The sequence below is a fragment of the Seriola dumerili genome, unplaced genomic scaffold, assembly GCF_002260705.1.
Source record: "Seriola dumerili isolate Sdu_G_001 unplaced genomic scaffold, Sdu_1.0 BDQW01000113.1, whole genome shotgun sequence".
NCBI classification, from domain to species: Eukaryota; Metazoa; Chordata; class Actinopteri; order Carangiformes; family Carangidae; genus Seriola; species Seriola dumerili.
The window spans coordinates 63334-90757 of record NW_019174368.1 but is presented as its reverse complement, the minus strand read 5'-3'; the positions used below and the strand labels follow the sequence as shown (position 1 = coordinate 90757).

Sequence of the window (27424 nt, the reverse complement as noted above, 5' to 3'; positions counted from 1 at the left end):
GTGTGTGTGTGTGTGTGTGTGTGTGTGTGTGTGTGTGTGTGTGTGTGTGTGTGTGTGTGTATGCGAGTGGTGATATGCCCTGACAGTTATTGGCTTTTAAAACCTTAGAGATACATGCCAGCACTTTTTATAGGACCAGAGTTTGGGAGGTGAAGAGAGATGGGGTGAGATGGAGGAGAAAACAGGATTGAATGAAAAAAGCAGTGGTGAAGAAGGTGAGAGTTAGATGGGTAATTGGAGAGATCTGAAGACATGGCTGAGCAGGGAAATAACTACAGTGTGTTATTAGTCAGTTAGGGTGTGTGAGTATACAAGACCAGCTGATGCTGTGTATCTGGTGTGTGTCATGTGTGTAGCATCTTCACCACCGTTGTCAGATAGCACTGATATTTTGTCCTGACTTTCAGACGTTCAGGGTCGATGTCTGTTCATCTTTGGTTTTAGACAGATTTCTAGCACTTGTTGGAAATCTTTTGTTGTGCTTAACGTGACGAGTTGTCAACCTGTCTCTCCTCTCCTCTGCTTGGTGTGTGTGGGCTGAGACACACACACTATGGAACAGGAAGCAAAGGAGAGGAGAGAAACGCCACCGTAAATGGCAGTAAAACACAGAAGAGACTCCCCCCAAACAGGACCCCTCTGTTGCTCCAGGGCAATGGTAGGAGAAACACAATCTGACATTTTATAGACTGAACGAGTAATCAATTAATTGTAAAATAAAAAGCTGATTAAACGATGATTGAAATAATCGTTAGCTGCAGCTCTAGTGTTAAGACGACATCAAGCATATTTTGGTGTATTTTGTAAATGAATTAAAAGGCTTTTGTAGAAAATCAGATTTGTAACACAAAGATTTTGAGATCAGGGTGAGAACAGGTCATTTAGTTTGTGATAATTTGATTAAAACAGAAATTTGATGAATGAAAAAGAGCATGTATCCCCTCAAATATGAAAGGTATTAATGTAATTAACCTGCCACGCAGACAACCTGGAGCATGTGGGGACGCTTGATGGTCTGGTGGGTGGGTGTCGGTGGGTGGGTGGTGGAGTCGTGGTGTGGTGGGAGGGAAGTGCATGTTATTGTCAAGGTAAGACGCGTCTATTCAATAAAACTGGACATCGTTTGAGTTGAGAACATACAAAAAAAATGAAAACCCCCGTGACCAACAATAAAGCAATGTGTGTGTGTGTAGTGTGTCGCTGTGTGCTGTGTGTGTGTGTGTGTGTGTGTGTGTGTGTGTGTGTGTGTCTTTAACTTCCACTGCAGCAGCTTCCACAGTGCACACATTCACATCACTGACACCGAAGCAGCAGCGCTCAGCTTGTCAGTATCTAGACCAGAGGAAGGAGGAAGGCGAGTGTTTACAGGTGTCATGGATGGCGCCACAGTAGCACAACTCTCACATTCATAACAACTTTAAGGGAATGGCTACACACACACACACACACAGTAGTTGGGGATTATTGAACAATCTAAACTAGATTAGAAAGTATGAATCCCATCAGCAAAACCTGATCCAAACCAATCCTCTAATCTGATCTGACCTGGCTGTTAGGATGTCAATCTGATCTGACACACACATGGTCAGCTGTGTGTGTGTGTGTGTGTGTGTGTGTGTGTGTTTTCATTGTCAGTGATGTTTATCCACGGCTCTGGGGATGTCACTCTGCCAGTCCCCAACACCTTGGTCCAGACTGAAATATCTCAACAACTATTGGACAGACTATTGTGAAATTTGAGAAATCGATTCACTTTTTTCCTCAGATGATGATCATATCTCCTCTCAAATTTGCTTTAGTGTAGGGGTGGGAGATCTGGCCAAAAGATCGTATGACAATCTTTTTGAGTAGAATCGCTATCCGCTGTCTGAATCATGAGCTGCATCCTGTTTCTGCTCTGGTTTTATTGTGAAAGTCCTGACTGGAAGTTGTGATTTCTATCTTTAATGCTTGTTTTGAGTGTTTGTCAGCTCGCCACTACTCTTCATCCACAAAGCCTGTCTGCTGTTTACAAAATGTGTCACAACCAATCTCACTTTTTGCCCATTTCATATGGAGTTATTCGTTCGGACAGCGCTGTTTTTTTATTTATGAGGTGATTATACAGTATTTTAGTGTTTTGATTTGAAAAGTTCAGTCACTGCTAACCAGCTAGCCGCAGCTAGGGAAACAAAACTGTTTCAGCGGCGCTCCTCAGTCAGTCAGTCATCGTTTCAAACCCTCCCCACTTTAGGTAAATGGTTGTGTCTGACCCGACTTGTTTCAGGACAGATGCAGATCTGGACAGGAGGGGCTCCAGACCACCGGCAACAGTGAATAAACATGAGCTCACTCACTGGTTTCCAGGCTGCATTAAAAACTGATCATTGTGAAATGTGGCTGATTGGAAACTTTTGTAGAAAAAATTTAACTAACTTTTCTTATTATTTTCTGAAATATACTTAAGTGGTTATTTGGAGTTTGATGTTGATAAGAACAGAGAAATATGTGATTGATTCGTCATGAAGGTGCCTTCAGTCAGAACTGCAGGGCGCAGTGTCACAGATGATTTCCTCTGCTCAACATCATGCTGGCGTGTTTCTCTCTCTATTAGCGATTTAGCAAAACACACTGATGTTAAAACCATAAAGCTGCTTTATGGTTTTTTTTTTGTTTAGTTTTTTTCCATTTTCTTTTAGATAATTCTGGTTAAATCTGGCATAGATAGATTTAAATCCCTGCTGTAATCCCGGGCCGTCCTGTGAGTACCAGGGCTACTACAGCCAGGTTTCACAGCACCATCCAGTCCCTCGTTATAGTCCATTTAGCTTCCTCTCTCTCCATCTGGCTCTGTTTTTCCTTTGTCTCTCCAGCTCTATTTTCAGCTTGGTGTTTAGACAGATAACTTCACTCATTTCCTCAGGGAGATGATGCTTTCTTCTGGGTTTTTTTTCTTGAGTATTTGTGATCCTGATTAGATTCTAAGGTTTTTTTACTCCATCTTTGGATGAAGTGAGAGAAAAAAGAGGTAATGATCCTCTGACACAGTCACGGGTTTGATAGTGTGGAGAGCGAGTTTCTCCTGCCACATCATTTCAGTTTACCATTTACTCATGTTCTGTTCATTAGTGAAATCAGATTTTTTTTAAACCTGGTGTATGAAAGATGTTAAAATGACAGAATCAGTTTTTTCTCTGTGTAAATCCCAAGATAATGAGACATTTATGTCCTGATCACTGATGTAGTTTTCTTCGGGCTCTAGGAAGGCTTACATCATCAGACTGTTGTCGTTCTTCACACACCTTTATATGAACACTACAGTGTTACAACCAGTTGCTTAATCAATTAGTTGGTTGATAGACAATCAACAAGTTTGATAATCGATTAATTTGAAGAAAAAATTACAATGATTTGCTGCTTTTCTCTTGTTTTATCTCTCTGTAAACCAGGGCTGAACCATTAATCAAAATATTGTCAAAATCGTAATAAAGCCAAGTGCAATATCCAAATCACAGGAGCTGCAGTTTATTTGATGAAGGTAAAATGTGTCACAACAAAGGGAGACGCCCCAGCCAACAAATCGTATTCTCCAGGTTCTTAAGGGACATGCTCGTCTGGTTCCAGCCCCAACAAAAATAACATCATTATAATTTTTATATTTCATATATTTTATATTTTCAGTAAAAATGAAATGCAAAAATGACTCAACTGAAATCATGACTCCTGTCGTCACTGCAGTATCTGAGTAACGTTCAGCCACTGTGAACAGAATATATTTGTGTTTTGGATTCTAAGTCTGACATAAACGTCTCTTACTGCTCCGGGAACCTCTGATCAGAATTTCACACCGTTTTACATTTTATAGGTTTTTATAGCAGAGGCGCACTCCCTTGTGTGGAAGAGAGTGCCAAGGACGCCTCTGGTAACATCACAACAAATGATAACATTTTTATGAAATAAAAGGCTTGTTATCCTTTAGTGGCACAGCATCATTTAGCCTTGTATTTAAGATATGAAATGATTGATTAAACTGTCGTTAAAGTCAGGATCTGTCTGATTCAGCTCAGTAATTGGTCGATCACATCGTGCAGTAATTAATCAGAGCAGGAAGCTGCAGTATCAGAGGAAAAATGGAGGAAAGAGTGAAGGCAAAGAGCTCAGTCAGACACAGTCAGGATCTAATGTGTGTCTTGCTGGTCAGACACCAGGCCGAAGTTTATAACCTGCAGTTGGACTCGTTGGACTTGGTTTTATGGAATAGAGGCTGCATCCATAATCCCTAAACCCTAACCCTGCATCATCAACCCTGAACTAAAGAATTAATTGACAAATAATGAAAGATAAATTGATGAGTCCCACTGTGGATTTGAATTTCTTAGCTGCTGTACGTTCATGAAAACTTTCTCAACCTTTTCAGTGGTTTCATTAACTTTAGTACAACACGACTGTTTTTCTTAAAAACCTGACATTCTGGGTGTACACAGGTTTTACTGGGCAACAGCAATAAATTCCAGGCTGTGTTATGTTCCCACAGGTATACTGAGTATAAACACACACCCACGTACACAAGTGTTTGAGTAATTCATAGCTGGGGACTGGGGACTTGATGCTGTGTACAGGCTGGTGAAAGAGCTCTTTATTGCTTGATATGAAGGTGTTTTTTTCTGTTTCGCTCTCACATACACAAGCTCGTTACTGTTCATTAGGGCTGCACCATATATCCTGTCACCATCGTCGTGATGCGAGTTTGTGCGCTAGTCACATTGCAGTAAGGCAAATGGAGAATGGTGGAGTAGCTCACGTCACGGAGGCTACGTCCATCTTTATTTACCTTCATTCATTTTCTAAAACAGCTCTCACTTTAGTGTCTTTTTTTTTTTTTTTTTTTAAATCAAACATTACTCAAACTGGAAGAAATAGTGCCTGTCTGGGACTATTTTCAGCAGCGGATTTATCCACATTTGGTGCTGTCATGAGTATTTGGAGCAGCGGGATGGTGTTTGTAGGGTTGAGTCAAAATAAACTATAGTGTGAGTCTGTTCGTGGTTGCTGGTTTCAGTCTGCACATGGGATTATTTTGTCATTTATGAACCACCATTAGTAAAACGTTTCCTGTCTTGCCGTTTTCATTTTAGTCATCAAACATTTAGGAAAAAATTTAAAACGCCTGCATTTTCGTATCCGCCCTCATCAGTGTGAACATGGCCTGTAATCAACAGATGTCAAAGCAACAGGTCTCCTTTCTTCCACCCCTCCCATCGCTCTCTCTTCCCTCTCGCCTCTTTTATAATGTCTCTCGCCCTGGGCGCCTGAGGGTACAGGCTCTCTTGTCTCTTTTCTGTCGCCTTTATCATGGAGCAGCAGGAGGTCTGAAGACAGCGTGGAAGACTTGAATGAGGACCTGCTGAGGAGGAGAGAGGCTGAGAGCAAACTGACTCATACAAGAACACAGCAAGAAAGCAATGACTCAGTGTGTGTGTGTGTGTGTGTGTGTGTGTGTGTGTGTGTGTGCGCACGCACGAGTACAAAGAATGATGCCTTTGTAGGTAAGCGGTGGTATTTTAGCTGTGGCCGGTCTCCATGGAATGCACGGGCTTCTTGGAAAAACGCACGGCTTTTTAGAAAGATCTGTGAAGGAGAGAAACTCCTGAAACTAAGAAATCACAGCCAAAATCATTCGAGAACATTCTTACAGTTTGAGTATCCTGCACACACTCAGTCACTTTTGTAGGAGAAAGGAATGACCATGGAAATGTGTGTGAGCAAAGGTTTGACAGATTTTTTTAAAAGACTGATAATAACTAGGTCTGCAACGAATTACAGTTAATCTGTGGCCTATTTTCTCAATCCGTTAATCAATTGGTCTCTAAGAATACTGAAAAATGCCATCGAATTTTTCCCAGAAGCCAAGGTGGTGTCTTCAAAGTCCTCGTTTTCTCAGACCAACAGTCCAAAACCCAAAGATTCTCAGTTTACTGTCAGAAGATGAAGAAAAGCTGCAAATATTCATATTTGAGAGGCTAAAACCAGTAGAAAAGAATCAGTAAAAACATTCAAATATCTAGTTTTATTCGACCAACAGAACCAAAACCCCAAATTATTTCATTTACAGTGAGACGTGAAAAAGAGAAGCAGCGAAACCTTTTGAGTCAGAGAATATTTGGCATCATTTCACTATTTTTGGTTGAAAAATGCTGAAACAATGAATCGATAATCAATTATTTTTCTGTTGATTAACGGACTAAGCGTTTCAGCTCTAGTTCACATTAGCCTAGCTAATAAATATAATGAAAATGATTATCATCTTTCTCACAACAAGGGCACCATATAAAAAAACTGATTAAATTATCAGTCCACTAAACCTCACTTTGTTTCAGTAATGATCTGTTAACTGAGAGGAGATGATACCTGTCTTATTTTTTGATTATGCTTAGGACAATATAATAATTACACATTGTCAACTGTAAATCAAAATATACACTAAATGATTTTCAGTCCCTGGGGCATCCGGCTGCTCGCTGAGGTGCATAACATGTAATTGAAATGTTTTCAGTTGAATTCCGGCTGGGATTTTTTTTGTTGCACATCATCCCCCCTCTTTCATCCTGTGTTTCCTGTCTGTCTCTGGAAAAAAACAAAAAACAAATCAGATGTTGTGACTGCAGATCTTCCTCTTGGACTGCAAACAACCCACACACAACCTCCACCAGTCATTAGGTTGATCGTGTGAAATTTGAGCAGTGGCGTTCGTAATCCAGTGAATCGAAGTGAATATTGGGGAAACACTGACATCACTACAGCTAACTGACCACAAATCCCTGGAAAATTATTGAATGTTTTTCCTTTAGCACCACCGTCATGTATGTTAATGTCATGTATGTTAACTCAGTCAATAGAGTGTGTGTGTGTGTGTGTGTGTTTGCATATTGATGTGTGTGTGAGCCTTTTATCGCTCTCTGTACACTGGAGGTTTCATTCCTGGTTTCCTCTGCATTTTATTTTAAAATATTCACTACAGCTCCACACACACACACACACACACACACACACACACACACACACACACACACACACACACACACACACACAGACACCACATACATACATTCCTCTAAGCTGATATTATAGATGAGATAATGAAAGGTTGAGGAGCAGGTGGCAAGAGCTGATATTACTGCCTTCCCACAGGCGCTCTGATTGTGTGTGCGTGTGTGTGTGCGCGCGCGTGCGTGTGTCCGTGTGTGCGTACGTGTGTGCGTGCAGCTCATGTACAAACACAAACACACTCTTTATCCCTGGAAAAGACAGATATAGGGTAATCTGTGGGATTAAAATACCCATCGAGGTCATGTGGCTTCCTACTGAAACACATTCTCTCACACACACACATGCACACACACACACACATCAACACCTGACTCTGATATGTCAAGGCCAAGGCCACAGCTGCCTGTGTCTTTGGGGTCAAAAGTCACTTCCTTTCCTCTGTCTCTTCACTGCTCTGTATTTTGTTCCTAGAAAGAGAACATGGTTGAATCCCCTGCATGCACCTCAGGCACTGTCTGGGGATTTCTTACAATCTGCGCGCTTTACAGGACCAAAATAAACACTATAGAATATAGAAGTGAGCACTTCTGTATCAAAACACCTCTCCACAGGTGTTTCCAATAAAGTGCTCAGTGAGTGTAGATGTTTGTGTTGTCGGGGCAGAAGTGATTATCTAGTGTAGTTAGTGTTTTTATGGCGAAAGGTTTATTTCCTGCCCTCAGCGGGAAAAGTTTTATGCCTTTACTGAAGTGTTAGTTGCATCATAAGGAACAAACGTTTTGCAGCTGTTTAAAGGTTCCATAATGTGTAAAGGCAGATTCCCATTTCATTTTGATTATAAAGCCGGTCTAGGTTCTAGAGAGACAGCATCACACCCATACTTGCATCCCTGCATTGGTTACCAGTCACATACCGCATAGAGTTCAAGGTTCTTTTATTTGTTTTGGTTTATTTTTGCCTTACACGGCCTGGCACCAGAGTATATCTCTGAGCTCGTCTGCCCCCTCTCCATCCCGAGATCCCTCAGGTCTTCAGACCAGCTACTCCTGGCCGCCCCTTGGTCGAGGCTGAGCAGAAAGTGTGATCGGGCTTTTGCGGTAGCTGCCCTCAAACTTTGGAACAGTTTGCCTCTTCTAATTAAGTGTTCCCTCTCTGTGGACATGGTTTAAGTCTAATCTTAAAACCCACATTTTCGTTGGCTTTTGAGTGTCCCTAAGATTTTTATCTTTCACTTTAATCCCTTGTGTTTTTAATTCAATAAGATAGTTAACACATCACATTTTAGCTATTTCTATGTTGTGTGCTTCTTGTTGTATTTTATTGTACAGCACTTTGGTCAACCCTGGTTGTTTTAAATGTGCTTTATAAATAAGCTTGATTTGATTTGATATATTAATACTGTGAAAGAATCAAAGCGCTCATCCACAGAGAAATGCACACAGCCTGTATTAAGAAACTGAGCCTTAACACGAGTCATTAGGACTTCTGTAACTTTGTGATGTAACAACAAAGCAGTCCCAGCTGTCAGCCGTGCCCCAAGCCCCGCCCACCCAGATAGAAAACGGTCAATCAGAATATAGAGGCATCAGTATATTCATGTTCTCTTTTTAATTTTGGATGTTTAACCTCATGTTTTGTGTCCGGAGGCATCAGTATATCCATGTTTGAGTGTTTATCTTCTCAGTGGGAAGGTGTTAAGATTTTTTTTTTCCTCTCCCTCACAGGATGTCTACCATTCCCACCGCCCTAAAGAGAAACTTCGTCTGGACAGCAACAATAATGAGAACTCGGTCCCCAAAGACTTTGACTCCATTGACAGCAACAGCAACCTGGGTGCACAATCCCAACGCCAACGAGTGCCAGTCGGAAACGGCAAGCACAAGCTGGACAAGGCCCAAGTTCAGAGCATGCTGGGAAAATCTGCCAACGAGGTCCTCAAGTTCCCTCCCATGCAACCCAGAGGGATCGGGCACAATCACAACCACACCCACATCCGTAAACCCCACCCCCAGGCGCCGACCGTCCCAGCGCTGGTCCAGCGGTCCAATCAGGATCCACCGTTCCACCAGTCGAAGAAGTCGGCCAGTCTTGAGCCGAGGAAGGAGCAGCCGCAGTGCGAGATCAGCGGGAAGGAAGCAATTTCTGCTCTGGCGAGAGCCAAGAGCCGGGAGTGTCGGCAGCAGATAGTGGAGGTCTACTGTAAGCACAAGGAGAGAGCGCTGATGCCTGAGAAAGTGCCTCGATACTGCCCCATAGAAGGTGAGATCAGCTGACTGAGGCGCATGAGTTCGTGTCATGAAAACAAAATATTTCCCAGCTCACTTTTAACTATGTAACTCAAGATAACAATATTTCATATTTATATCACATTGATAATTTTGTTCTGTGATCTAGAGACAAAAAAGTGCTGGGAAAAGTCTAAGTCCAGCTTGTCAGTTTGAGCTGTTTCCTCCTTTTATTCACAAGGCGACACCTGAGACACTTGGCTTTTGGTCGTCTGTAAGTTCAGCTCACACTGAACTTAGCCTCCCTTAACTTAGCCTGAGGCTAAGAGAGCTAAAAAAAAACTTTCCCACTGGCACAATTCTGGCCTTTTCCAAAGTAGGCTCACACCATTTTAAGCCTACAGTTTGCTGGCCTGCTCTGAAACAGGGTTGGCGCAGAGTTTGTGGGGTTATCCCCTGAAAATCAACTAAACACAGGGCTGAAAGGAGCCAGGGCTATTCTTAGCCCAGGGCGAAGGATCTAACTCGTTATTGCCACTTCCTTCTTCTTCCCTTTTGCTTTTTACATCAAGCTAGAACTAGACTACAACTAGACTAGAGATTAGACTTGTGGGGTTATTGTGCTGCAACATCAGTCCTGGGAGAATCACATCTCAAGTACCTACAACATCTACGCTACCTTCAGTTACAGCAGAAGAACAAGTACCATCACGTTTTCAGAATTTTGGCATCGACTTGGTACCAATCAATTCTCGTGACATCCCCAGGAACAGCGGTCCAAATTCTGTGTGGAATACAGTCTAGAAAACACAACAGGAGAGATGTCTGTGTTTGAAAGAGCCTCATGCTAATTAGACTGAATTTGTACAGGGAGTGATATGGTATGTTTCGCAGATACAGTAGCCTGCGTTTATGGGAGTAATCCAGAATATGAGCATACAGAGTTATTGTAGATAGTTGGTTTAAACGTATAATAACTAACTGTAATGTATTTAGAACATAGTGATTGAGTCAGTCAACAAATGAAAGGGTGACAGTCTTACAGACAGAAAGCGAAGGAATGGGACGAGCAGGCGGTTGCTTTGAAGTGGCACATTGCAACAAGTCAAAGATTTTATTCTTTCTAAATTTACCCGTTGAAGAACATTTTTAACCCGGCACGTGCCAGAACCTTGGAGAAGCATCCCGTTGGTTTCCAATTCTATTTCTAGGGCCTTAAAGCATGAATGGATCCAGTGAGGCTGCTCACCACAAGGATGATATTCATCCAGTGTAATTACACCCTAATTAAACAAGCAGTTCGTAGTCTTATTTTGAGAATGGCTGGCTAATGATTTACTTGTAGTCGTACTCTCTTGAACCACCCAGGGCCGTTTGAGGTTTAATTTATATGATTATAGGTGGCTTTGATGGTACACTAGTCATTATATGTACAGACTGAAGCCGGGCTGGAGCAGCAGGAACGGATGATTTGGTTTGTTCTGATGTTCGAGTTTGACTGACGTGCGCTCAGTCTTTTAAAAAGAACTAGAGGGTTGTTGAAGCAAAGATTGGTGTTTCTGTACTCGTGCAGACATAAGAGCGTATCCATGACATCGTACACGACGTCTCGCCCCCTGCCTCCCTCTGTCTGCAGAGCAGTGCTTGACTGTGCCGCCTGATTACAGTTATTTCTTCTCAAACTCCAATCCCAGCATGCCTCACAGCCTGGGAAGGTCACTAATTAGGCTTCGCAGGCCTCAACCCGTGCCATCTTTAGAGTGAGCGTGATGATGGAGAAGCATTAGGCTGTCATATAGATTGTATATACAAGAGGCAGATTTAGCTCAGCCAGCCACAGGCTGAATATTTCCTGGAAAGACAGAAGTGAAGATTGAGGAGTGGAGAACAGGGAGAACAGTGATGGTGTTGTTGAATTACAAACCACTCTTTAGACCAACAATCAAAAAAACAGCAAGTATTGTTTGTTTTTAATCTTTTAATTTTGTCTAATAAAAATTAGAAACCAAATGACCAAAATCTGAGGAGCTGAAAACAGAGAATGTTGTTGAAAAATAACTGAAACTCATTATTAAAATCGTCATCATATCTAAAGCAGAGATCACTGAATCTTGGGATCGAACAACAGCCTAACCCATGTTGATGTTCTGACCCGAGTAGTCAGTACTCGTGGGTAAGACCACACCCATCTTCAAACTCTGTCTTCATTTTGATCCCAACTGCACATCCGTCCACAGACAGACATATAAACATCAGCCAAATCACTCCAAACCCCCTCTGGTAGTTCCTGCTACAGATGACATGCACAGACTCACAAGGTGAAAACAATATGAGCCCGGCTGTCGCTGCTGGGACGCTAACTGCACTTTGGACAATGCATTATGTTCCATGAGCTGTCGTCCTTATCTTCTCTGTCCAGGTAAGGTTAACGTGAACGTACAGTGGGACGAGGACCCCTCTAACGCTGCCCGGCTCGTGCCGGTGCGGATCGCCTTCGTCCTGGTCGTCCATGGCCGAGCCTCGCGTCAGTTCCATCGTCTCTTCAAAGCCATCTACCACACCTCACACTACTACTACATCCATGTAGACCAGGTGAGAGCCCTCACAGTTATTCAGAAGTTTTTGGGGACGTCTTTTTCTGTGAAAGAGACAAAAAAAAGTGAAAGAAGATTTCCTGAAAAGTGCCAACTAATAGTTCTCAGTGAGATTAGTAATGTAATGTAATGTGTTTTCACATTACAGGAAGTTGTTTGATTCAGTTCTGTATTTATTAATGGTGATTTTTAAAAAGAGTTTATAACCTCCCTCCTTGTTTTCCTTCCCTCCTCCCCTTCCCAGAGGTCCAACTACCTCCACAGAGAGGTCCTGTCTCTGGCCAACCAGTATCCGAACGTCAGGGTCACTCCTTGGCGGATGGCCACCATCTGGGGCGGGGCCAGCCTCTTGACCATGTACCTGCGCAGCATGGAGGACCTCCTCAAAATGACCGACTGGTCTTGGGACTTCTTCATCAACCTGAGCGCTGCCGACTACCCCATCAGGTAAGAGAACGGGTCAGACAGCAGAAGAGTCACCTGTAGTGAACGATTTTACGTTTTTGTTGAAAACAGCTTGAAATGCCAATTAAAGTTAAACTAGATCTGAATTTTAGTTCAGGCAAATAGACAAATGTAAGAAATATAATAATGTAAAGATAACTGCTGTAAAAAGAAGTATTAGAAACCATCAGGAAAAATCTTTTTCTTGGGTTTTAGATAAAGGTCCATAGTTGGTAAATATATTTTTGGCCTGTTGTTGTGTGGTTTGTTTGAAACTAAAAAGCTGTATAGAAAATGTATTAAAGCAGATTGGAGAATTGTTTGCGGAAATGATCTCTAAAGAGAGCTTTTGCCTTTGATCCCTAAAGGTTTTGTTAAAAGTCCCTCCATTGTTCTCATTATATACCACTGCAGAAGACTGCAGGAGATTTACCGATCATGTCAAGTTCCTGCCAAACACACAGCACATTGATTTGGAATAGGACTGTGTCAGCTAATGGACCCTAACCAGTGGCTTGGCAGCCCCGCGGGCCCAGTTTGGTTTGTTTGAGATCTTATGGATCAGGTTGTATGGCCAATAGACCACAAGTGCATTGACTTTGAATGGACTGGGACTCTATAGCTTTGACGCAGAGCCCTTTAATGGCTGTCTTGCTGCTCGGGGATTTGAGAGGATCTTTATTGTTGAGGAAAAGCGCGTAGCTGTGATCAGGGGAGACATTGACTGATGCTTCACTCACTGTAGCTGCAGCAGAACAGAAAGTCGTTGGTGGAGGATCTGGTCAGTGTTGCGTTTGGCTCACTGCTGACTGATCTGTTGGACCTGGCAGAGATGTTGTGATTCTTAAAGCGGTCCAGGAGCTTGTGTCCAGCTGAGTCACGCCTGTTGCATAACAGTGAAATCAAATTATCAAAGGTAACATGAGGCTGATTGTCAAGTGTTAAGTTGGATTCAGTCCACAGCAAAGATGCTAATTTAATGTGGAGCGAACATGTCATGACTGGTACCAGATCAGCTTCATAAGGTCAACCAGTTATCAGATTTGTTGCTAATTGATTTTCCGTCACTGGTTTAGGTGACAGGGTTTAACCGAGCAGATCCCCAGTTAAACCCTGTCACCTAAACCACATTATTTGGAGATAAAAACAAAATTCCCATTGATAAGTTATGGGATAACTTTATGGTTCTAACTAGGCCTTTCCTACTCACTGTAGCTGTTTACTGGGGTGAGCTTTGTTTGTGTTTCCAGTTAAGTAGGTCGGACATAGTGACTGCTTCAAACTGGGGTTTGCTTCCAACATGTGTGATGCTCTCGACAGCTGGTGTTGCTCCAATGAGTTAAGCTAAAATAAAGTTGATTGTTTGATTCCAGTCCTATGCTAACACTCACTTACTGAGCCGACCTCTTTCCTCTGAGTAAACCTAATCTAAAACTGTTTATCCTGACACTAAGCTGTCTCTTCAAAGAGGCTCGAACTGAAGTCTTTATCTTAATGACTTCTCTTCATCTTTCTGTTCATGAATGTACTCCTCATAAAGTCAGAAATACAAGAACACACACACACACACACACACTGATCTGATCTGTTCTCTACTGTCCTACCATCAAAGTGACTGTTTGAACACCCTTCCAGCCAAAATCCATAACACAGCCACAGCATTAGCTCCACAGCATCAATAGCTGTGACGTCATTAAGGCACATGCAGTGTGAGTCAATAGAGCTCTGTGTGTGTGTGTGTGTGTGTTTCTGTGTGTGTGTGTGTGTGTGTGTGTGTGTGTGTGTGTGTGTGTGTGTGTGTGTGTGTGTGTGTGTGTGTTTCTGTGTGTGTGTGCAGCGAGAAGGTTGCATAAACTTTCTAAATGTCAGACAGATTTTTAAATTTGGGTTACATGATGTGGGTTTGTATTTTGTATTTTAAAACTAAATGTCTTTCATTTTTCCACCAAGAATAAAAGCTTCTAACTGAAGAGATATGTGTTCAGAACAGACAGGGTCGATTTAGCTGTTTAGTTTCCTTTGATTTGAGTTTTATCATGAGAACAAACACTAGAATAAAGCCAACTTTTTATTTTATGTCATTTGTTTATAATTACCATATGGTAGATGCAGAGTAAATCCTTGTCTCTGATTGGCTACTCTTACTGTGAGCATACTTGTGATTTTCATGTGATCACTTGAGCTTTGCTCTTCTTCTTCTTCTTCTTCTTTGCTGTTTACTCGTGGCTCTTTTGGACATTCTCAACAGGAGTTCTTTGGTTAATACAGACGCTGATCCCTGATGTCTGACAGGAAAATGGACAATATTTCAAATATTGATTTTGGTCAGCACTAAAAATGGCCAAAATTAACACTTTTATCTGAAGGCAAATGCACTGAGCTGCTATAACATCCATGTGGGTCAGTCCACACCTGTTATGAAGCCTCTAGACAGACACACATTTGGAAACTTTAATGCATTTTTGGAGGGGAAAATGTCAAATGTGAAGATTCCCACCCAACCATGATCGTGTCAAAGATCATAATTAAACCAAAAAAAAAATCCAAGATGAAAAAAATCTTATATGACCAGTGGGATTTAAAATAGCTGCAAAATCCCAGCAGCTTCAGTCCAAGTTTGATGTGTGTCAGTATCTCATGAACACACACATGCCCTCGAACACACATGCACACCTGCGGTTCGTCTTAACGACTGTAATCAGATGTAATCAAAGCAATCTGTCTGTCTGCCGTCCCATCTACTCATTAGGAAGACACCGGGTTCGAGCCGTGTGCTCACAGCTTGTACTACATGCAGGGAGTGGCCGTCTCCTCTTCGGGCCACACACCAGCACTGAGCTGTTTTCCCTCATTTGAAAGACGAAGCTAAATAAGCCGGTCCTGCTGTCCCAAACAGAGACACATGGAGTCACTCCAACTCGCCTAAACAGAAGAATGTTTTGCATTGTTTAAAAAAATAGAATGCAGCGTTTATGCAACCTGCTTAGACGTGAGTCCATTTAAGAGAAAAATACTTAAAACACAAGAAAAAACAATTGGGAACAAACGTGCATGAGTCGTCCTCCCGACGACACCAGAGGAGTTTCCAAAGCTTGACATGTTTCAGAGAGTCAAATGATCAAAAGTAAATTAAAGGAGTGGATGAATTTATAAGATGATGGGATGTAGAGATTGGACGTTTAAAAGGCCGCCACTCCATATTATCATCAGGTCAGGCTCAGCAATGAAGCATCTGCACACATCAGTATGATACAATATAGGTTTTGCAATCAAACATGATATTTGACAAACTTGCGCAAACTTAAACGAGCAGTTTCCAACATTTTGACCTGATAAAGTTCACACAGTTCATCCTCCAGGGAATATGAATATGCAAATTTAATGACAGTCCATCCAATAGTTCTTCATTTCTTTTGAAAAACATAAATGTCAACCTCGTGATGGCGCTGGAGAAGTCCACGCCTCACCAAAGTCATTAGGATGCATCGTCTGGGGGCCATGAATGTCTGTGGCAAATTTCATATTAATCCATATAATAGCTGACTGACAGACTGACACTGGCATTGCTGGAGCAATTCTTCCATAGTGGCTAACACAAAGATCATATCTGACCTGGAGGTCATAAAGTCACCTGTCAGTCTAACCAGAGTTTACAGCATGAAGCTGGAGGTGTGTTTCTGTGATAAAGTGTCTGTGCTGTGTGGTTACTACCTGAGCTGATGATTGACAGCTGCTGTCTCTCCTCAGGACCAATGAACAGCTGGTGGCTTTCCTGTCAAAGTACCGGAGCATGAACTTCATCAAATCTCACGGCAGAGACAACGCACGGTAAGAGAGTCATCAGCTCCCTTGGTCTCTCTATCACGGTTTCTCTCTCTCTGTTTGTGTTTCGTTTTCTCTGATGATGGAATCAGTGTTTTTGTTACAAACCAAAAAAGTTTTGGATCTACTGCTCTAACTGTCAGATGGAAGTTGTCTCATGATTTTATTTTATAGATTCAATGTAATCTGAAAAATGGTGTGGTACTTGGCTGAGGTCAAAACATATTGACTAGTCCTTGTACCAAAATATGGACAAAAAATTATATATTATATTATTATATTAGCTTATATTTTGCTGGCTTGCATGATATGAGGATTGATCTGAAATGTGGAATGAAAAATATACAGTTTATGTTTCTACAGTATAGAAGTGTTTGATTCCTGTCTTCACCTCAACACTGAAAAGTCTGTCTTCTCAGTTTTATCCGGAAACAGGGTCTGGACCGTCTCTTCTACGAGTGCGACACCCACATGTGGCGTCTCGGGGACCGCAAGATCCCAGAGGGCATTGCGGTGGACGGAGGCTCTGATTGGTTCCTGCTCAACCGGCCCTTTGTGGATTATGTGGTGAACTCCAGAGACGAGCTGGTCAGCAGCATGAAGCGCTTCTACGCCTACACACTGCTGCCTGCTGAGGTAACACACACACACACACACACACACACACACACACACTGCACTCAAGTAACCCCTTCGGACTCTATATACAAGTAGAGAGAAAGTGTTTAATGGGATTCAAAGTCTGAAGCCCTGCGGGTGTCGCCAGAGGAGAACATGAATATCAACAGCATATTTCAAGATAATCTTTGCTGTGTTATTGTTCTTTGGCTTACTTCAAAAATCCATAAAACAAAACAATAAAATATCTGGACTTTTTCTTTCTTTAAAGGTCCCATATCTTACACTTTTCCGGTTCAAGCGTAAATGGGGTCTTAGATAATCAATGAACAAGTTTGAGTCATTTGTATCAAGCAAAAATATATATGAACTAAATGAATTTTGGCTGTTGGATGGTTGAGAAGAGATGTTAAGTTGACGCTCAGCGCCAGCAGGGGCCTCAGCATCATTAGGGGACCCACCCACCCCGTCCTCCGCACCCTGCTACCATCCGGCAGGAGGGAGCAGAGCATCAAAACCTCCTCTACCAGACTCTGCAACAGCTTCGTCTCTTAAGCTGTGAGGCCAGCACTCACAACCCCCTCCCAATTGGTCCATGAGCAAACAATATTTCACTAATACATATTTATGATATACATATGTAGAAGTGACGACTAAAAAAGCTCAAACCTTAAACTTAAGCTCTGAGAAATTGTGATTATCGCTCCTTTTTTAAATTCATAGGTTCAAATGTTGTATTTAACCAAGACATCATTGATATTGTTCTGGCCAAGGCACGATTGATTTCTGTTTTTGTGTTCAGATTAGATACTTAATTGAGACTGGACGACAAATGTGAAGAGAACCTGTCTGTCTCTCTACACTTGCCTCCCCCTCCAGTCTTTTTTCCACACCGTGCTGGAGAACAGCGCCCACTGTGAGACCATGGTGGACAACAACCTGAGGCTCACCAACTGGAACCGCAAACTGGGATGCAAATGCCAGTACAAGCACATTGTAGACTGGTGTGGCTGCTCACCCAACGACTTCAAACCTTCGGATCTGCCGCGCTTCCAGGTGAGCCCTAACATAATGACACAACCTGAGCCCATTTCCTGTTCGTTTACTCTGAGCTCTGGATGATCTCAGACAATGTTTTTGGCCAATATGAAACAAAAGTCAAGTTTTTAACAAAAAAAAATAATTCAAATTATCTGTTTGGACTTGAGCTGTTGCTTCAAGTTACTATATGTGAAATTCTGCCACTGTGCTACTGACCAAGATTAAGGGCTGTGTTTCCATGTTGGCACCGTGCAAAGTGCAGCTCTGTTCCAGCATAGTGGCATTTTTGAGTTTTTTCTTCGACAGTTACGCAGCTTCGTGCAGCCAAAGAACTTTTTAACCTCTCAGTTGTCACAAAGCTTTCCATGGCTGATCTCTTTTTTAGCATCAAGTGAGATGAAGTTACAGTCCTGTCCGGGCTGCTTGAGCACAGCTATAACGATAACGGTCATCATGTTAGTAATCCTGGACACTCAGTCCGTCTCTCGCGTCCACCTTTCCTTCTCAGGGCCGCGGTGGCGCTGGACCAGAATAGCTTTGTATTCACAAATTAGCAGTGCCGCTTTTACTTACAACAGGCGGTGCTTGGCTCTGTGTAACGACAGACCTGGAGACAGCGTCTGTGGTGGAGCTGCTGATGGTTTCTATAAGGAGAGCTGATCCTGGAAACAGCTGTACACTGCAGGCAGTTAGTATTTTTAGAGCTTTGTAGCTAGCTGCCGCTGAGGTTTCTAAGGTTGTCATTATCATAATGTTGGGTTTCACCAGCGAGCGAGGCAACTGAGTCCTGACTGTATAGGGTCAGGAACACACACATGTGCAGTATGTACAGGACAATAGACACATTCACACACAACTGTAGTTATTTCCGTTATTTGACTGTTTGAAACACCTCCTGCCTTATTTAAAAATTACTTTTTTTTAAGTTGCCCATCTTTCTGTTTTCTTACATGGCCCACTCAAAAATGTTGGCAGCCCACATCTGACCCCATAAGAGTACAGAGGTCAAGTAGTGCAATATCACAGCACAGAAGGAGAAACACGTAGGAAGCTTATTCTTTGTTTTTCTTTTTTCTTTTTTTGATTCCCCATCTGTCTTCTGACTTTTTCATTTTAATTCTTCCTGTTGCTAACCAGCTATCCATTTTGATACATTATTTGTCATGGATTTAATCTTTGAGCGCACAGTCAGACTGAGCTAGCAAGCAAGTATACGATGTTCCTACCGTTGACTTGTCACAGTGATAGGCCGTAATATGAGAAAAAAACAATGACAGGAGTTTATTCTTTTTTACTGTTTAAACATTTACAACGTTTATTGCTATTCACACTAACCACTGCACTGCACCATCGTGCCGACATTTTATTGACCAAAGGTTTGATTGAGCAAATAATCAGCATATAATTCAATAATGAGAATAAAAAAAGCTGCTTTTCTCTGCCTCATATCACTGTGATATTTGTGTTTTGGAAAGTTGATCAAATTTTTGAAACAATTTTGTGTAAATCTGTTAATCAAAAATAATTATATATGTGCACATATACACATATATATATATATATATATATATATATATATATATGTATATAATGATGTATGTATATAATGAAAATAATTATTAGTTATTACTGTAACTAAAAATGTCACTTAAAAATAACCTAAAACAACCAAAAAGAGAAAAGTGGGTAAAATGCAAAGCATCATGGTGCCCAAGGTTGAAGCGTGTCTTGACTAAACACAGGTCCAACAAGAGAGCAGCTCATGTTATAGAACATATAGTAAAAAGATCGTATAATTTCCCTCTGATCTCACGATGAAGGAAAGAAAAATCATTCTTGACCCTGTAACTAGTGGTTTCCACTGTTGCCTTTAGCTGTGTAAGGTCACAGATTGTTCGGTAACAGATCCAGAATAATCTCTCAGATGAAACGGTCCTGCTGAATAACGAGCTCCGCTGTGGTTCTCAAGGTTCTCATTATGCTGGGGTTTCCTGGCTCGTTGGTGCTGCCGGAGCCCACCAAGAGTCAGCCTGGTGAAGTCACACCCTCCTGATGCCATCATGAACCACGCCCTTCCTTCCTCCAGGCTGGGCCTCATGACAAGTGTGTGTGTGTGTGTGTGTGTGTGTGTGTGTGTGTGTGAGAGAGAGTGGACCAATGCTTAGCTTGCTTTTCCGTAGGATGTAGGCTAGAGGGTTCTCAGGTATTTGTTCTTATGGGAAGAGTCTTTGAATATCTATAAATGTACATTTTATTACATTATAAATCATTTTTAGTGTAGATATAGAGACAGTAGTTTAGTGTGGTCTTCATGAGGCATGACAACATAACCACATCATTAACATACAAGAGTATTAACTCTCTAATGTTCACTCCAGAGCAAAAATCTGCAAGTCTATTAAAGATTCATTGTTTTAGTCTTTTTTTTTTTTTTTAAAGTAAAAATTCTTTGGTTCCAGCTTCTTGAAGCTGGATATTTGCTGGTGTCACTGTTCTGTGATAGTAAACTGAATATTTAATGCTTTGTGGCTGTTAGTCAGACGAAACAAGTTATTTCAATATGTTAACTCTGACTTTGATAAAATATGATGGACATTTTTCACCATTTTCGAAGAATTTATAAAACTATAAAATGAATTGATAAAATGTGTAAATAATCTGCAACTTAATCAGTAAAGATGATAATAAGTTGCAGCTCTAGTCAGTCAAAGTGTGTCCAAACTTTTGACTGGTACTGTAAAAGCATAACATGAACAACCTTTTTTTTTGGGTCTCAGCATTGTAACAAAGATACATACTGAGCGAGAGACTTCACAGTGAAAGTCTGTGGGTTAGAGCTCTGTAGTTTCTAAATGACCTCAAACATATCTTTGTCCAATGACCAACACATGTGCCAAAACCAATGAACCGGTGTCTGAGGAAATCAGCTGATATATCAGCACATATATATAATCAGCTGGGATCATGTATCAGTCAGAATCTAGAAAGTAGCATAGACACCAAAACAAACTTGAGGGTCACAATTGAAGCTGAGATGCAGTCCTTAGGTGTTCGTGCTTAGCCTTCAAAATAAAAGATTTTCTTCTGACATAATCATCATTAGGCTTTTTAATATTTAAATTTCTGGTGGCGCAGATGTACCCATTCACATCCATTCAACCTAAATATTAAATATTTAATGTGTTAAATAAATGAATATTTTGATAGGATCTTCCTGTTCACTTCTTGTCTAGTATATTGGATTTGTGTTTCGCAGATTGTCAATTCCAGAGTTTTTTTTTTTTTTTTTTCTTTCTTCACAGAGTTATTTCAGGAAAGAGGAGAACCCTTCACTTCTCCTTTTGATATCCTGGCATGGTGTCAAACATTGTTGGCCATAGACTGTGTGTGTGTGTTGCCAGGGAGTAGTCTGTGGTTGTCATAGTATCATAGGGTTTGGATGGAGCATGAGCTGATGGAAATAAAATCATAGTTTTTACTGTGTGTATGAGTAGTTTGTGTGCATGTTTGAGTGTGTGATTTTGAGTGATCTCTCACTACAGAGACAGTTGCAAAAGTATTTTTGGCTCAAACACTGACCACAGTTCACACTGAGCCCTCACTGAACATGCAGATGCAGATGTGAAATGAAGTGGCCGCTGCTGCTGTTGTCTTCCACCACCACGACAGTTGGTGACAAGGTGCCATGGAGCAAGGCATTTAACAGCCAGCTGCACCAGAGCCGTAGAGAACAGAAGCAGACCGCACTAACTGGCTCCGAGTCTGTGTTAGTCAGTTTTCTGCTTGAACGTCACATCTCTACCACCATTAACCCACTGAGCTCTGACGCTGCTTTACTTGACATATTCTTTGGTGCAGGTCACATGATAGTGAATAAGTCTACGTCTCTTTACTGATTTTTTTTTTTTTTTTTTTTTTTTAATTGAATGTCAAAATGGATTGTAACTTTAACTATGTTCGTCCCTGCTTATGTCCTCCTGTCTTTCCTGACCACAGCAAGCGTCCAGACCCACCTTCTTTGCCAGGAAGTTTGAGGCCAGTGTCAGTCAGGAGATCATCAGCCAGTTGGACTCCTACCTGTTCGGAGCGTATGCCTCGGGCACCCCCAACCTCCAAGCCTACTGGGAAAACATCTATGAGCAAGAGACGGACGGGCCTGCCAGCCTATCAGACTCCGCGCTCACCCACTACCACGCCTTCACTCGTATGGGATTATCCCGCGCTGCCAGCTCACTGCAGGGCCATCCCAACGATAACAGCTGCAGGTACAAGCATGGGCACCAGGCATGGCATTGATGTATTAAGAGAGCTGGATGCAGTGTCATAGTCAGTCTTCCTGACTAAGTTTGTCCCTGTCCAACAAGTACTAAAAAAAAAAACCCATTAAGCATTCTCCCTATACACCACCGCTGGCACGTTTTTCCCCTGTTTGGTCACTATTTAAGATATGACGTCCGACTGTTGTCCCAATTATTAACTGGAGACATCAGAGAAGTTTACTGAGGTAAACTAGGTGTTTGCTCAAGTGCAGCAATTTGATTTCCCATGTAGATCCATGTAGTGTAAAGAATAGATCTCACAGATGTGAGAGCAGAAATCTGTGCTAGAATCACTCCAGGCCAATTTCTGCCTCATCTACAAGTATCAGTCCTCACCTGCTGTGAGTGTATTAAGGTGCTTTGTATAAGTCATACAGTCGCTGGGTCAGTAAATTCAGCCCTTGTGCTTTCTGCTGAGAGAGGAACTGCACAGTCACTGTCTGAGTGAAAGGAGGAGAACTGGCAGATGAAATGTCTCTTTCCAATAAACTCACCACCACTGATGTTTGTGTGTGTTTGCCAGTCCAAATTAAATATGAAGATAACGCTGGCTTGTCCAGAGGTACAATCAGGCTTCAGTTTCTGCACAGGCTGGTTTTTTCCAGCTGTGTGTGTGTGTGTGTGTGTGTGTGTGTGTGTGTGTGTGTGTGTGTGTGTGTGTGTGTGTGTGTGTGTGTGTGTGTTGGTGTGTGTGTGGGGTGGAGACCCACAGTAGGTACAAGGAGGTACTTGTTGGAGTTCGGGTGGGGATTGGTAGCTAGAGTGGGTGGGGGCAGCATTATGGGAAGTGTGTGTGTGTGTGTGTGACAGAGAGGGGGGAGGATAGGGGGAGTTAAAACAGGACTAGTCTGTTCCTTTCAGCCTGTGATTTTTAGTCAGGCAACATCTTAAACCACGTCAACACTGATGTGGAATACATTTGAAAACACATCTACCTGTCAAGACATGGTTCCACATTCAAACTTTGAGATAGTTCACAGTTTACAGATGTTAGTCTACACTTCAACTGAAAACAACAAAACCGTTAAATCTCTCCCCAAATTGTGCATCACTGCCAACAACTAGTTCACAGCTGATCACACAGTGCAGGTGTTATTACTCACATGTTGTGTGTTTTTAAAAAGTGATTTGCTCAAATGTTAGCTTGTTGATACCCAGGGCTTAGTGTAATTACTGGGCTGCTGCATTCCTGCCTTCTCTTAAACCTCTGTACACTGATTAGCAGTCTGACCACGGAAACACAACAGGATTTAGTCTACAGCCAAGCTAACGGCTCTGTAAGGGTGTGCTTAGGCAAAGCAGAGTTTTGAGTTAAATACTAATGTCGGCGTGCTAACATGCTGATGTTTAGCAGGTGTAATGTTTACCATGGCCACTATCTTGGTTTAGCGTTTTAGTGTGCAAAAAGTTGCTAATTGATATTAAAACTTATTTGTTCATAAAACAAATGGACAATTAAAGGTCCCATATTTTCCATCTCTTCAAGAAGCAAATCAGAGGAGAAGCTCTGATTGGCTTATTGAAGAAATTGACTGTTTTCTGAGTGATTCAATAAAAATATAGCAGATTTCAGGTAAACCAAAAGAAACCAAATCCTGCCGAGTTGGATGGTGGTTCGAGGTGGGCATGGCTTTGGGAATGGCTGAGGGCGATGACTGCTTTGTTGTGACATCACAAAGTTGCAGAAGTCCTGACAGCTTGTTTTAAGGCTTAGTTTCTGAATACAGGCTGTGTGCATTTCTCTGTGGACTGAGCGCTTTGATACTGAACAGTATTGATGTAGAACCTAGATCTGCTTTATAATCAAAAAAGACATGGACCTTTATCTACGTTTATACTGTATGGACCTTTAAAATTTAGTCTTGATGATTAATCAATAGATTAAAAGTCAAGTTATTACAGTTCACCCTGAGAGGGACAAAAATGTGTGTTCGAAATGTCACGGAAATCTGTCCAATAGTTGTTCAGATCTTTCACTCAGGACTAGAGAGGTGTGACAGACCGACCTCTATAGAGCCGTCCCACTGTGTCTGTGACATCACCTGATTAGAAATGACACAAAACAAGTGATTACAGAAACGGTTTATCAGCTTCGTGTGGATGGAAAACAACAGAGAAAAGATGCATCTTAAAAATGTACCCGCTGTATTGCAGACATGGTCTAAGTGCAGTATGTGTGTGTGTCTCAGGTACATGGCCATGACCCACCCAGTGTCAGTCCACCTCTACTTCCTGTCAGACCAGTTCCAGGGCTACCTTGTGCGTCATGTGGCCACTAACCGAGCCTCCACCCAGCTGGAGAGCCTGGAGACCTGGGTGACTCCCAAAGACCACTTCACCCTGGCCAGCCCCCCCCATCCCACCAACAGACTGCAGCATGTCCAGGTCAGACACACATACACACACACAAATATACTAATATATTTATATCAACTTGGCCAACATGGATACAGTAGCTGATATTGTCTGTGCATATTTCATATTCAGTATATTTAAATGTCATATTCAGCTATGTTTTAAGCTGCTTGTCAAACATTAAAGTTTGTTTTCAAATCATCATCATCAGTTTAAAACTATGTAGTTGTTGAAGCAGTTTGAGCCTGCAGGTTAGTCTGGTTAGAACTACTCTGACCCTCTTCCTGTTCTTCAGGTGGGCTCGGACTGGGATCCTAAGGAGCGTCTCTTCAGGAACTGGGGGGGTCTGCTGGGGCCCGAGGACGAGCCGGTGGCGGTGCAGCGCTGGAGCCGAGGCCAGAGCAACCTGACGGCCACCGTGGTATGGATCGACCCCACCAACGTCATCGCTGCCACGTACGACATCCTGGTGGACGCTTCCGCCGAAGTCACCCACTACCGGCCTCCGCTCACCCCGCCGCTGAGGCCCGGCGTGTGGATGCTGAGGGTGCTGCACCACTGGAGCCCGCTGGGCCAGACCAGCTTCATCGTGGCTCCACTGGAGTTTCATCGGCAGCAGCCCATACAGCAAGGTGAGCGACCCCAACACTGCCACTGTGTTCACATCCATATAAAGAAAATCCAGATCACTGAGAGAAAGCAGGTTCAGGCAGGACACAGACCTGGAGATTCACCAGTTCACATCAGAATTAGGGTTTCCATCAGAGTATATGTGTTTACAGTATATATATATAATATGTACACTCAGTTGTCAGTTTATTAGGTACACCTAGCTAAAACTAAGTTAGTGTCATTGACATACCCTCATTGATTTGAATGGGGTGGACAAAATAATAGAAAGACATGTCAACATACTTTAATTCAATGCAGTTCAACGGCACACTACATCCTCCAAAATGATCAAACACTTGAATCAATACATGAAGGAGGATTTATTGTAGGACTGTTATTATTATTAGACCCCAGAAGTTTTAGCTAGGTGTTCCTAATAAACTGACAACTAAGTGTAAATTTTACTGTAAATCAAATTTTCTGGAAATTCAATTGAGAAAGCATTTAGACAAAAATTCCACTCACAGTACTTTGGTTTTCCAGAACTTCTCTAATGAAATTAATTAGCATTTAGTTTGCTCATTATCAATACTGTAAATATGATAATGAGAAATAATTCAGTTAAATAAATACCTGTCAGGTCAGTAAAATACCAACTGCACCTTTATTGAACATCAGTATCAAACTTGATGGCACCTGTTGAAATGATATTCAACAGCTTAGAGGGATCACTGTGGTTCACATGTCATTAACAGATACACACACACACACACACACACACACACACAGCAGAGGCCTTCCTGTCACAGCTGTCAACACCATGCATACTTATATTTATAGTGTCAGTATCCAGTCACCCACACACACACACACACACACACACACACACACAGGGAGGTCAAACAAATCAAATAGTTGCCCAGGAGAGGCTAATTTAGACAGAGGTGACCCTGTGTGTGTGTGTGTGTGTGTGTGTGTGTGTGTGTGTGTCTAAGTAAAGCTCAGAGCATGAATAGATTTTTATGGGTTGGTGTTATAAAGTGAAAGAGGCATGTGATGTGATCTGATCTGAGTGTGTGTCATTGTGTTTTCCATGCACCAGTATCCATCCCTCTATAGCTGGTGCCTCTGTGTTCAAATACAACTGGTTCACCTCTAAATAACTTAAATTAGATCTTTGTTTAACGACACCCCCTGGTGTTCAGAAGATATTTCCACAATCCTCAAAGATTCAACAATCTGGACGAAAAAATACTCCATCCTTACACATTATAATAATATCTCTATATTTTCAAAGATATCATTCTTTACTTTGTATGGAAAAAGGTGAATGAAAGGTACCAAAATATACTTATAAAGCATAACATTTTAATGTTTGGTTTACAGGAGATTTTTTACTTCAGAGACGTAATTTGGAAAACAAGTTAAAAAGCTTTTGTTTAGCAGCAAACAGAATATTTGTTCATCCAAATAGATAAAAGAGGATTCTGGAAATACCTTTGGAGCAGTGTTAAGTTATGTCAAACAAACCTATGGACTGGCTAAAGATGGCAGGTTTTTACTTTTTGGAAAATCAACTACGCAACTCAGTCACATAAACTTCTTCCTTAACCTTAAAGGAGAAAACGTTGCCCTGCTGTACAAACAGCACACTGTGGACAGTCTGAGTAAAATGTTCAAATTTCAAATCCACATTCTCAGGCTTTTAAATCTGATCTAAAATTCTCTTTTCTTCATTTTCCACCCCCCCTCTTCTCCTCCCTCCCTCTCCTAACACCCCCTTGTTGTGATCCAGAGGACACTCGGCGGCTGCACGCCGGCCCAGCCAGGAACTCCTACATGGAGCAGAGCTTCCACGGCCTCAACCCAGTGCTGCGGCTGCCAGTGAGCCTGGGCGCTGTGGAGGAGGCCGAGGCCAACGCTGGACTGACGGGGGCGCCGCTGCGTCACTGGCTGGACAGGTTGCTGGAAGGCCACTGGTCCGCCTCAGACGTCTGCTCGACGGGCCCCAGCGCCTGTCCCGTCATGCAGCGATGCCGCCTCACAGCCTGGAGCTCTGCCAGCCCCGACCCCAAATCTGAAGTGACCCCGCCCAGAGAGGACGGACGGATCAGGTAGCAGACGGACGGACTGAGGGACGTGTGAATGGAGGAGGGGAACAAATGAAGGAGAACATGGGGCTGATGCCCTTTTAGTGTCATATTTATTTATTTAAAGTTTGTGAATGATGGTGAGGCGGCGGTGAAGGAGAAGGATGGAACTTCAGAGGGAGCGACGAGAGGACGAGGAACAGACACTTCAGTTCTCAGTCTGCTGCTCTCACTGAGATTTGGGACTAGAAAACTGTGTGTGAGTGAGTGAGTGTGTG

The 27424-nt window shown here is 42.2% G+C and overlaps 1 protein-coding gene across 1 annotated transcript in view; it reads left to right on the top strand.

The window, feature by feature from the left end:
* The window catches only part of LOC111223695 (xylosyltransferase 1-like), a 37369-nt gene extending 10195 nt beyond the window's left edge, over window positions 1-27174 (top strand). The window contains exons 2-11 of the mRNA XM_022747933.1: window positions 8751-9285; window positions 11671-11843; window positions 12090-12292; window positions 16037-16117; window positions 16531-16747; window positions 17609-17785; window positions 21767-22035; window positions 24279-24474; window positions 24740-25076; window positions 26852-27174. Of these exons, the coding sequence (XP_022603654.1) occupies window positions 8751-9285; window positions 11671-11843; window positions 12090-12292; window positions 16037-16117; window positions 16531-16747; window positions 17609-17785; window positions 21767-22035; window positions 24279-24474; window positions 24740-25076; window positions 26852-27174 (2511 nt within the window). The remainder of the gene's footprint in view (window positions 1-8750; window positions 9286-11670; window positions 11844-12089; window positions 12293-16036; window positions 16118-16530; window positions 16748-17608; window positions 17786-21766; window positions 22036-24278; window positions 24475-24739; window positions 25077-26851) is intronic.
* Window positions 27175-27424: the final 250 nt, after the last annotated feature.